Source organism: Hylobates moloch, unplaced genomic scaffold, assembly GCF_009828535.3.
Source record: "Hylobates moloch isolate HMO894 unplaced genomic scaffold, HMol_V3 SCAFFOLD_36, whole genome shotgun sequence".
Lineage (NCBI taxonomy): Eukaryota > Metazoa > Chordata > Mammalia > Primates > Hylobatidae > Hylobates > Hylobates moloch.
In genome coordinates this window covers 1143991-1156468 of record NW_026652311.1, presented here as the reverse complement: position 1 = coordinate 1156468, position 12478 = coordinate 1143991, and the positions used below count along the sequence as shown (strand labels likewise).

Here is a 12478-nt window from a genome sequence, read left to right as displayed (position 1 = left end):
AGTTCCCATACAGGGTGTCTGGCTAGTCTAGTGCCTGCAAGCCCTGAGGGGGATGGAGGTGCTGTGGCAAGGCAATCTCTGAATGTAAAAGAGAAGAAAGATGAGACCTGTTCTCAGGTGTGGGCTGCCTTCACTGTCTACCTGTGGGAATCCCAGGATGGGGTCAGAATAGCAGGAAAGGGTCTCAGATGGTTCCTCGTACTCAGGACATCGTGAAAAGGAAAGAATTTATAAGAAAGTGTAAACGTGCGTGTGGCAGTGCAAAGTATCAGTGGCAGGAGGCAGAGGCCTGTCAGAAAGTGTGGCTCAGTGAGTGTTGGGGAGGGGAGGGTGTGTGTATCAAAGTTGAAGGGAGTGTCACAAAGGGTCCATTACCTGGTTCATGAATGCAACTGTTAAGAGGTAATTTTGAGTATTAGACCAGAGGATCAAAACAGTGCATCAAAAGGGCAAAAGCAATCAAGATCGTATGGCTATTAATGAAAAGGCATTTGCGGGAGGTAAAAGGCAAGTTCTCTGAAGATTAAACAAAGGCAAGCCTCTCAAGTCAGAAAATTTGTGAAAGTAAATGTAATAGTGAAAGCACCAAAAGGAAGGCTCTCTGAGCAATTCTAAGGCTAAAGATGAATGTGTTCCTAAGAGCCTTAAGGCTGGAACAAGCTTTGGGGGATGAAGGTGCACAGCAAAGGAATGCAGGCTTAGTGAGAAGGACTTGCAGCACAGAAAGAGGTGGGCTCCCCAAGCCCCAACAAGCTGCTGCCCTCCACCTTGTAAGTCACTCTTTGCATGTTGTAGCAAGATCTAAAACAGGTATTCCCAACACAAACCCTCATGTAAAAGTTGTTCATTAGCTATGTGCAATCCCCCAATCCCCTTCCTTACGTTTTTAACAGTGTATTTACTTTGTGATGGAACAACATAGAGATGTATTGAATACTAATTGCTTTTTTGAAAGTCAGCTCAATGAATATGCTCAATCCCTCTCCTGATTTTTGTTATTATATTTCATTTTGTAATGAAACAACATTTAGGTTCCATAAAGGAGAGAGAGGGGCAGAGAGAGAGAGAGACAGAGACAGAGAGAGCATTCCGAAAAGGACTTTAAAGATGTTTAGTAAACCCTTATTAAATTGCATTTGAGAGTAATACATATCTACTTTAGTCAAAAATTTAATTAAAAGAAGATATGAGAGAAGAGTGGTTGAGAGCACAGACCTTGGAATTTGAGTAACTTAGGTTCAAATCCCAGCTCTGCTTTTTACCTGCTATGTGACCTTGGGAACACCAATGGCCTCTCTGGGCCTCAGTTGCACTTCTCTGTAAAATGAGAATGCTAACATGTCTTATTAAATTGTAGTCAGCTTTCGATGAGAAAATTCAAGACTAGACATTTAGTCTAGTGTATTTTTCCCATGCAAACGTACCTTTTTCAAACATATTTTTATGTTCACTTGGGCTAATAAAATATTGCCAGGAGGGATCCTTGGATGATTTGCACAGGTGACTTCAAAGTATTTGAAAGTGTTTGATATGTCCTTTCCTTAAGTAATTATAATAGTTAATCTAGGAGCTCTATTTGTCAAGTTTGGGCTAAGTAACTTACATACATTATCCTTGACTTCTTGTAGGGGTTGAAAAGAAGTTATTCTTACTCCTACTTTATGGATAAGCAAGAGGGAGGCCAGCGTGTTTAGTATTTTGTCTAAAGCTACAGCTCATGAGAGGTAAACTAGGCAAGAACCTCTATGACTCTAAGCACAGTTTATCATGAGATAAAACTTTTTCTTCTTTGAGCTATTTCTGGGATGCAATGTTAGAAGAATTATACTTGTTAATCACCTACTTGTCCTATATCCCAGAACTGTGGAGTGGTCACTGTCCCCAAGGATTTTACATTCTAGTGGGGGGACAGGACTTATTTGAAAAGAGGCATTTGGATTGGCCTAATCTGATACTCTTCTTTTTGGATGTTTAACAGTATTGCAGGACCACTGTTCTCTTTCTTAGACTCAGTAACCCTAGGTGCATTATTTCTGAAGCGCCTTCTCAGTCCTCATTAAGAAAAGAGTGTTGTAGATCCAGGACCCAAATTCTCCAAATTCTCATGTGTGAGAACACTGGCATTCTTGACAGTCTTCAGAGTCATGGGTATTTGAGAAGAGACCTGTGGAAAGAGCCAAGAGAACATAAGCCCTGGTGCATAGGAAGCATCATCCATCAGTGTGGCAGTGAAGTCGAGAACTACAGACCGGGTGGATGCTGGAGTGGAGGGGAAGCAGACTGGAGTGGAGGGGAAGCAGCCTGGAGAGAGAGGGCAGTTTCTGTGGGAAACCTGCCTGTTGCATGCAGTGGCCCCGTATTGACACTTGAGCAAGTTTGTATCAGGATACAATGTTGGGATAGATAACAAATGATGAAAATATGATATATCTGTTCAGATAGCTTTTAGCTAGCTGCACATAGAAAAATCAATGAACAGACTGAAATAAGTAGGGTTTCTACTTCTCCACTCACAGTCAGTATATGACAAACCAAACCCACTGTCTCCATCCTGCGTCTCTATTTCTGCCTTTTGCTGAACGGTAAGGAGGGAACAAATGTAATGGGGAGACAGGGATCTGCTCCGAGTGTTGGGAATGATGATCAGTTCCCATCTTGTTCCCTGAGACCGGCCAGGACTCTTTGGTTGTAAGTATCAGAAACTCAACTCAAACTAATTTATAGATGTAAAAAAGATTATATTGAATCACATAACAGAAACAGCCATGGTCTAATGTGCTTTAAGCACAGTGAAACCCAGGTGGTTGGGCAAGGTTATCAGGCATCTGTCTTTCTTCTTCTGTAAACTCTGCTCTTCCCATGATTCATTCTCATGTGGGCTCTCCCAACATTGCAACAGAGTGGCCACTGCCAGCTCTAGGCTTGCAGGTAGTTTCAGCTCTACTTGCCGAAACTTTAGATGAAAAAGAGGGCCTTTTTCTCAGTAGTCTCAGTACAATCCCCAGAGCAGCCTTTAATAGACCTGGCTTGAACCACGTGTGCATCTCCAAACTGAACCAACCATGGCCCTCTGGCTGGTGAGCCAGGGGGAATGGGCCACCCTCTACAGTGATAGGGTAGGATCTGTTTCATCCAAAGCTCATGGGTAGAGAGTTGGTAGATCCGCAAAACCAATGAAAAGGAGAAATTAATATTGGGCACGCAAAATCTACCCATGTGATAATCATGGTGCCTCCCTCATGGCTCACTTGTGGTAAGGATTGAATAAGAGAGTGACCACAGAAAAGAGCTCTATGTATATCAGCTATTGTTTCCAAGATACTCAGATTCAATGTATTCTCTCTGATGATGTCCTTTTTTGTCCATCCCTAAATTCAGCCTACTTGAGTTACAATGTATTTTGGATTTTTTATAATTGTTTCTCATAAAAAAATCAAGATTTCTGGCTGTTCTTGAAAAGTGGAAACCAATTATCAACTGCACCAAAGCAGGGTTGCCCACACTGCCCAGTCTGCCCCCAACCTGACCCCAGGTGGCTTCTGAGATCCTCTTGCCATCTTTGTAGCCTCAGACTTACTGCTTTTCTCTGGGATCCTCCTGCTTCCTGCCTGGTGTCTTCACTTCTGTGCCTTTGCCCAAAGATCTTCTTCCTCTCCATCAATTTCAATCCCATCCATGCTTCAGGACCAATTAAAATGCTAGGACTCCCTCAAGCCTTCTCTAAGCACCCTAGCTCTCTGAGAACCCTCTCCTCTCCTCTTCTAGATAAACACATCCATTGGCAACCAGGACTGCACAGGCTGTGAGTCCCCCAAGTGGATGTGAGTGCATGACAGAGCCAACTGCACTGTAAAACAAACAGGGGTATATAGAAAAAGGGCAAAGAAAGGCAGATTGTGCCACCCCTGCTATGAGAGAAGATAGATAGGAACTGACCTAGCAAAAAAAAAAATATTGGAAATGTATTTGTCATCTGTGTAGAAGTAAACCCTTACACTTTATTTATAATTCAAAATATAGGAACACACAACATGTGCTTTCTTACTTCAACAAGCCTTTAAAGAATTATAATGAATAGCATTGTCTAGTTTCAAAAATAAAAATGTCAAGGTAGTGTGTAATTTACTCTGTAGCCACAAAGGAGACTTGTGAGCAGGAATTATGGTAAATCTAGGAGTAGAAGGCTAAAAGTGATTCCTTATGATTGAGAGATGAGGTGCTTCTAAATTTTATTTTAGTTCCCTCTTACAGTAAAATAACATCTGGAGATGGTATTAAGACAGCTTAATATTGGAACAATTTAATCTTTGAAGGTCATGTTGTAGGAATGGCCAAGGGGAGTAAATAACATGTGATGTAAACACTTTTCTATGATACAGAGAATAACATAGCATAGTTCCATCATTAAAAAACAATGTAGCAATTTTGGGTAATGGCCTGGTGTGATATGCTGGCCCTGTAATTTTTTAACCCCAAATGCTAATTTAAAGATTCGTCCAGCTTATCATCTAGTCCTTAAAACTGTAATTATGAAGGACAAGTAGTAATGGGAAATATATATATATATATCATATTATAGCATGTTTTAAAAATAATGGGATCATGTAATAAATTGTTTTCACATATGTGGATGACTGTAAAGTAAATATTACAAAATAAAACAGCTCCTATATCAAGAAAGTCAGTGGGTGTATAGATGTTTTAAATACATATTTTAAAAGTACTTAATATTGTCACCTCATAAATTAGAAAAGAAAAGGATATCCATTAACTAGGAAGAAAATAATATTGTCTTCTTAATATCTGACTTAAGGAGAACTGGTATGCCAACTTCCAAATTCCATAAAACCAGGAGGGAGAATAGGATGTTTAAGCGCGAATTCTTTTGCAAACCTCTCATCTCAGTTTTGCCCAATGTTATTTGGTTCTTTAGAGGTGTCACACCGCCCTCTGGTGTTCAACAAGCTAAAATGTAGTATCTCAAATGGCCACTATATTTTGTTTTTGTATTTTCTGAATAATGAAGACGATTTAAAGGGAAAAAAGGACAGTGTAGAATACCTCAAAGTCCTATAAAGTTGTGGATGTTCTATTGGTTGTCAACATTTTCTAGTTTTTAAACTGCCTTTAAAATGTTACACATTCTGAGCTCTTGATGGGCAGTTTTAGAGACTTTAGGAACCTTCAAGCAGCAGAACTTGTTAGCTGGGCTCTGGGATACCCCAAGCAACTCAGAGGATGTGAACATCACCAACAACTTCCTTAAGTTCACTCCTCCCTGATATAACGGGTCCTGAAGAAGCAACAAGACCACCAAACTCAGGCAGGCAATCTTACAGGACTCCTTTTCCCATTCTGCTTAAAATCTTTAAGCCAAAGAAAAACAGAGAAATAAAAATGCACTTTGAGCAAGATTTCATAATAAAACAGTGACCAAATATAATTCAAATTCGGGCCAGATTCTGCTTTAGTGGGGCTTGAAATATGTATACTCTGAAGAGTACTTTAAAAAAAAACTCTAAAAATATCTTATTTTTACAATTCTATACAAATCATGAAAAGCCCCTCATCAGGGTCTTGGAAGAGGTTCCTGGCCTTTAAGTAAGAACCCCTAAAGCTTAAGTTTCCTAGCTTCAGGGAATTAGCTACTGACACCAAAGTATTGTTTTCACTACAGTTTATGGACTTTTCCTTGAGCATTATAATTCCCAGACCTTTAATAGATTAGGGAAAACATACAGATTCAATAATGTGGTTGCATTTTTGTGTTATTTATATCCTGTGACCATTGAGAATTGATGATCTTTGAACTATTCCAGCCAAATGAGAATAAATAAGTTTGTTTATTCAGAAACAACTTTAATGACATAGGTTGTGTGTGAAAGAATTACAGAAGATCAGATGCTTCCAGGAGTTTAGAAGACATAGTGATAGAATTAATATAGCTATCTTAAACTATTTTAAAAGGCTGAATCCTAACAACTGGTCTGCATGAACTGTTAACTCCCACAAGAGGTTAGGCTGTGTTCAGTGACTCCCTATGAAAACCGAGATGTTAATCTCAAAGATCAGAAGCCAGTCTGATATGGTTTGGCTCTGTGTCCCTACCGAAATCTCACCTTGAATTGTAATGATCCCCACATGTCGAGGGTGTGACCAGATGTAGATAATTGAATCATGGGGCAATTTCCCCCCATGCCGTTCTGTTGATAGTGAGTTCTCAGGAGGTCTGATGGTTTTACAAGGGGCTTCCCCCTTTACTCAGCACTCATTCTCTCTCCTGCTACCCTGTGAAGAGGTGCCTTCTGCCATGATTGTAAGTTTCCTGAGGCCTCCCCAGCCATGCAGAACTGTGAGTCAATTAAACCTCTTTTCTTTATAAATTACCCAGTCTTGGGTATTTCTTCATAGCAGCATGAAAACAGACTAATAAACAGTCCATGGGGGAATCGCTTAGCTTATATTAAGAAGAGGTTTCTATTATCCTAAGCAGAAGATAATTTATTTTTTCTGATACTAATCACAGAAAATAACTTCCTTAGGTGAAACCTGAAATAGCTACCTAATCACATTACATTAATTCTCTGAGTAGTACATAACACTTGAATAATCTTTGTCCATTTCTTTATTTATAATCTTTGTCCATTTCCTATTCCCTTCCACAGTATATAAAACCCATGATGTGGTGCTCTCACCTGCCTCGTGCCCCACAGCAGGGCCACTGCATTTGGCCATGCAGACTGCGCGGCACATCACTGACACCCTTCACCTTGCGGTCATGCAAAGGACAGCTCTGGAGCTGTGCACGGCAGAGTCCCTGTTCAGAGTCTATGGCTGACCCTGGCACAGAATGGCCCCTCAAAAATCACACATTGAGTGAATGCAGTAATAGTCAGCCTATTTATTATTCTCACTTAAAATATAAGATGAAAAATTGAAAGAGTTTGGTGTCTCATAAATCAAAGTACATTTACTTGTGCAAACTAGTTTGTTTTGACTGATGAATTTTATTATTAAGTTGACTCTTTTAGGCCAGTTGAGCGCAGTCAAGTCTGTGAAAGTCAAACCAGTAAGGTAGGGAGATAGTCTCCGCGGCTGAATTGAAGTTAAAGTTCAGGTCTCCTGATTCGCTACATCACATTCTGTGTGTTCTACTTCCCTTGTCCCCAAAGCCAATTCCTTCAGACTCCTTGTGAGTTTCTGAGTCTGTGGGCCATGACCCAACAGTAATCATGTGTGTGCTGTTTTTCGTTTTGTTTCGTTTTTTCAGCATTCAGCGAGCATGGCGTGAGTACCTGCAGCGGCAGGAGCCCCTGGGGAAGAGGAGCCCGTCCCCACCCTCCCTCTCAGAGAAGCTGAGCAACTCTGTCAGCATGAACACCTTCTCTGACAGCAGCACACCCGTGAGTGTCGTGTTTCTTTTTCTGTGTCCTGACTTGACATTCAACTGAAAGCCTAGACTGTGTTTCTAAGAGAGAACTCTTGGGATGTGAGCAGGTGGTTTGTGACAGTGAGGATCTACGTTGCTTATTTGCTACACAGGAACCCATAGTGAGAGTTTTGTGACCTCAAAACGAAGACACAATTCATAAGCACAAAGTGAACTTTATCAAGTCCAGAGAAAATAGATTGCATTTATGTGTTCTCATTTCTCTATTACGGCAGTGTCTTTTTTCCTTTTCTTTATAGTAACATATTTCTTTTACTATGTGCTGTGTGTTTCTTTTATTGAGTGGTGCTAATATGATGGAAGATAAGATTGGTTATAAGGAGTAGAAAGAGAACTTTTACCAGAAGAATTGAAAGTGGTCACACACTCAGGGGTTGCAATTTAAATGTCTCCAGGGGCCAGGTAAGTCACCCTCATGACTAAGGTGGCTGAGCTGTGCCCCTGGCTACATGGAGAACATAGACCTCACCCGAAGGGCAGTGCACTTGGCTCCTGACAATGTGTCACCATGTGGTGATACAGGCAGGCATGGCCAAATGTGAGTTTCTTTCTTCAGGAGATGTCAGAAATCTGTATTTTTAAAGTGTTAGCAGCCAGTAAGAAAATTTAAGGTAAAGCAACCATGCCTACAGACCACAACTGACCTATAGGCCACCAGTTTAAGAAACCTGAGATAGAGAGTTAAGGAATAAGGGAATCTGCTGGAAGTCTTTATTTTTAAAAAACATCAAAAGTGGGAAGAAATCAGTGATGAGGGATTTATGAACCAGGATTTTGTGGATTTAAGCATTGTGATAATTTGTAACCAGTCACTGAAATGCTGAAAACTTAGAGAAATGAAGTAATTACACAAGTATATTACTTCCAAAAATTTTTCCTTTACTTCTGGCTATCATGTTTATTCTGTGGTAAAAAGGTTTCCCAGCACTCAACGCAATGTATTCTTTTTGGGATCAGGTAGAAGTTACCGTATTTGAAATGTTTTCAGATGGTTGCATTGCATATTCTTTAATAAATGGTTTTGCCTAGATATGGATTTAAAGAGAGAGAATAAGTTGAGTTTATAGCAATGCAAATAAAAGAGGCAGAAGACCATTTTTAATTGATAGCAGAAATTGAACATTTAGTGAATCTTCACTTTTTAAAACAATTATTTAGGGGAATGGCTTATCTTAACTGACCTCACTATCACTAGAGGGCACTCGTGAACTACACTGGAAAATGCCAGGGCTTCTCATTTGTGTCTAACTCATGATTTGTGAGGTAAAAACTAAAGTGAGAATTGAGTGTTTAAGATGTCTTTGCTGTAAATGCCAATAGAAAATGCAATTTAGATGACTTTGGGATTTTATTTGAATGATGGAAACTCAATATTAGAAATCACTTTGTGAGTTAAATGTTTGGATTTACTTTGTACCTTCTCACAGCCCCAATTCACGACAATTCTCAATTGCTGCTGAATCCAGTGACATCTAAAAGTTTTAGTGTTGCTTTAGGGTGCTTAACCTTTTGGTTTTATTGGACTTCTATGAGAATATATGTTTGTTTTATATTTGTACTGCTGTACTGCTTCAATTCTGGTATAAGTGTTTTGTGCATAAATGCGTGTTCTTCCCTGTTCATGAGTCATCAAGTTCATTTATATCTCTGCACAGCTTCACTAACAGTTCTACTTTATTTAATTTAGCTTAGCCTCCTGATTCCTTGTTGGTTTTTAGTAGAAGATATTTCCTCCCTCAAATGTTCCCAGCAATTTGTTCTCCCATAAGGTATATCAGGCTGAATTGGGTGTGCATCCTGTAGCCCCACCATATCATCATCCTTTAGCTCTGTGCTTATGTGACAAGGACGACTGTCTTCAGTGAATGGCAGTCTGGCTCACCCATGATTGCCTATAAAAAGTGAGAATCAATGCCTGTAATCCCAGCACTTTGGGAGGCTGAGGTGGGCAGATCGCTTGAGGTCAGGAGTTTGAGACCAGCCTGGCTAACATAGCGAAACTCTGTCTCTACCAAAAATACAAAAATTAGCTGGGTGTGGTGGCATGCACCTGTAATCCCAGCTACTTGGAAGACTGAGGCAGGAGAATGAACGGCTTGAAACCCGGGAGGCAGAGGTTGCAGTGAGCCGAGATCGCGCCACTGCACTCCAACCTGGATGACAGAGGGAAACTCCGTCTCAAAAAAAAAAAAAAAAAAAGAGAATCAGAACAGATTTTCAAAAAGAATTAGCTGTCAGAAAGCAAGCAGGCCCTGCCCAGAATTCTAATAGAAGTTATTGATTATAACAATGACTTAAATATTGAGAATGACAGTGATGTGACAGTAAATGTAAAAAATAAAATATGAAAATATAAGATGTTGGGATGCTTCCAAGTCTCTGGTTTGTCACTTAGGTAAAATATCCAAGTCATAATTTAAAAGAAAACTTTATGTGTAGTTGTTTGGAGTTTAGTGAGCTAAGCTTGTTTTATCTGCCGTCATCATCAGTTTGCCAGGGCCCCTTTTGGGAAGATTCATCCTTACATCTCTTGGGGGTTGCAGTCACCTGAGGACAAGTTGCCTGGTGGAAGGAAGGTGATTCTTCTCTACCTTGACCAGCCTGCCAGGCCCACTGGGTTCATACATACTCTCAAGGAGCCCCAGATAGGAAGACTTGGTTTTCTCACCCTCCAGTGAATGGACCTCAAGTTTATGGAGGGAATAGGATGACCCCTGGCCTACACTGACTAAGCCTGTCATCAAGAAATGAGTTTCCTCTAACAACCATGAGTCCATTTGGAACTTCTGTGTTAAAAGCCTTCAGTCCAAGTCAAATGTTGTCAGTGAGCTGTGTCCCCAGGGAGTTCTTTGGGCCCTGCCTCTTGCTTGATCTTTTCCAGGTTGTTGAACCTCAGCCCTCTTTCTCTGGGTTTAATCTGTTGCTGTTACTGCCTAGACGATTTTCTATCTTCTCATATCTGATCAGCTGCCTGTCTTGTCCCAAGTCCCTGCCTTCCTTCTACTAACCTCTAGCACAAACTTAATGGAGGCCAACATGCCCTTACCTAACTTGTGGACATTGCCAGCTGCTCTCCAGCCCCACGCCCATAATTGCAATTATTGCCTATCTCAACTCTCTACCCCAGGCATGTACTACACGGGAAATCAGCTCACTAATCTGGTCGAGTACCTGTGTGGAGCTGATAATGATGCTTCTGCATGCTTCTGCTCTGATTATTTTGGCTAAGCATAGTGGTTAATAGAGTTCTTAGAACATTTCTGCCTTAAAATATATAACAAAAGTAACGTTTAAGTATGAGTGCTCAAATTCATTATCTTAATAAAAGCTGAGCACTTGTTCTATGCCAGGCACTCTGCTATTATCTTGTTTAATCCTATCAATGATCATACAAAGAAAGGCACTATTATTATCTCTATTTTACAGATGATGAAAATGAGATTTAAAGAGATAACTACCTTTTCTTGGGCCACCCATTGGGTTGGAGCTCCATATTTTATTCTTCCACTATATTACTTGAAAAGAAGGCTGCATTTAGACATGGTCAAGCAATCAGTTCATGCATTTCTGAGACTACTTTACAATTTGGTAGTTATAAACAGTGAATAAAACAATATTTTTAAAACTCTCATTTGATTTTATAAATTGCTTCATTCAATGCTCCTTGATTAAAACCTCAAACCTCAGCTGTTCAATGCCAAATTAAATAGCAACAGAAGGGAAGATAGTATTAAGTTATGTTAGCAATTTGCATATTAAGTGCCCTTATACCACAACGTATCATGTGGTAACAGAAAAATTTGTTTTAGAAATAGGAATTTTGAATAGCAACTGTTAGGGAATGGTGCTTGTGGATATCAAAATGATTTTTAAAAAGAGTAGTCTTTTCTCCTTAAAAAATATTAGTTATTGCACAAAGGACAACAGTAGGAAATGCCCTGTGTATTTTTTATTAATCAATTTCATAAAATATTTAACGCTTTTCGTTTCCAGCTCCCAGAGATCTGTAGCTTATCTAATAGGATGATCATGGAAAGAAACTATAGCGTGGTATTTTCTAAACTCCAAGATTGATAACCTTTTCAGAAATTATTAGCATGACCTTACAAATAAGTCCGGAAAAATCTCTGGAATTATTTAGAGACATTCTCAATCTCTTTTGGCTTAGAATTGTTTCCTCCTGCTTGGGCCTTGCTTTGTGGTCACGCCTCTGTCTCCCATTGGTTCCCATATTATTATGATCTGGCCTATAGGGGGCACTGTGGCTCATGGAATGAGGCGCCTGCCTGGGTAAGAGGATGTGACTTAAAATAGCAGCTCTGCCACTATTTCTATGTGTCCAAGATGCATCATTTGAGAGGACATTCTTCATCTGCAACTGGAAATAATACCCACCTCAGAAATTGATTGGGATTGCTGTGAAGGTTAAATGGCACTATGCGTGTAAACTACAGCACAGAACCTGGGACTCTGAAGGCTCTCACTAAATATTGGTTGATTTTGAATCTGCTCTTGAAAACATTCAGTGAGTTTATTCAAAATGCTGTGGAAAAATTGTGGAGAGCAGAGATGGAATTTTTAACTTGACACTGATTGAGGGGCACAGTACTTGTTTGTGATTCCCCAAGTGAATCCATGAGAATCAACTCATGTCCCAGAATGAATATGAATATAGATATTGGAACTACACACAAAGGTTAAGCATTTATTTTAGTGTTGCCCTTACTAAAGATTAATTTTCCAGCTGAAGATGAACTGAGTCCTTTTGCATCTAAATGAGTAGACCTCCTCTGAGAGACCACCCCCACACTCAGAGTAAAAGCAAGCATAGATCGCTCTCTTTCCTTCCAAGACCTGATGAATAAGGAACAGGCAGATTCTTAGGACACTGGGGAAAGCAGAATCAAGTGCCATTCCTGCAGCTGCCCAACTTGTACCAGCAGACCTTGCTTCACTCCTGGTCAAGAGGAATTATAGTCCTGAGCAGGGTCAAAACCAGTGATTTGGACCAGCTGAAGACTCTGTTAC

General features: G+C 40.0%; 1 protein-coding gene across 2 annotated transcripts in view; it reads left to right on the top strand.

Annotated features, from left to right (window-relative positions):
• The window catches only part of LOC116463427 (IQ domain-containing protein J), a 182732-nt gene extending 171700 nt beyond the window's left edge, over window positions 1–11032 (top strand). For both annotated transcript variants that reach the window (XM_032146528.2, XM_032146527.2), the window contains 2 exons: window positions 7271–7403; window positions 9940–11032. In XM_032146528.2, coding sequence (XP_032002419.1) covers window positions 7271–7403; window positions 9940–10128 — 322 coding nt within the window. In that variant the 3' untranslated portion in view covers window positions 10129–11032. The remainder of the gene's footprint in view (window positions 1–7270; window positions 7404–9939) is intronic.
• Window positions 11033–12478: the final 1446 nt, after the last annotated feature.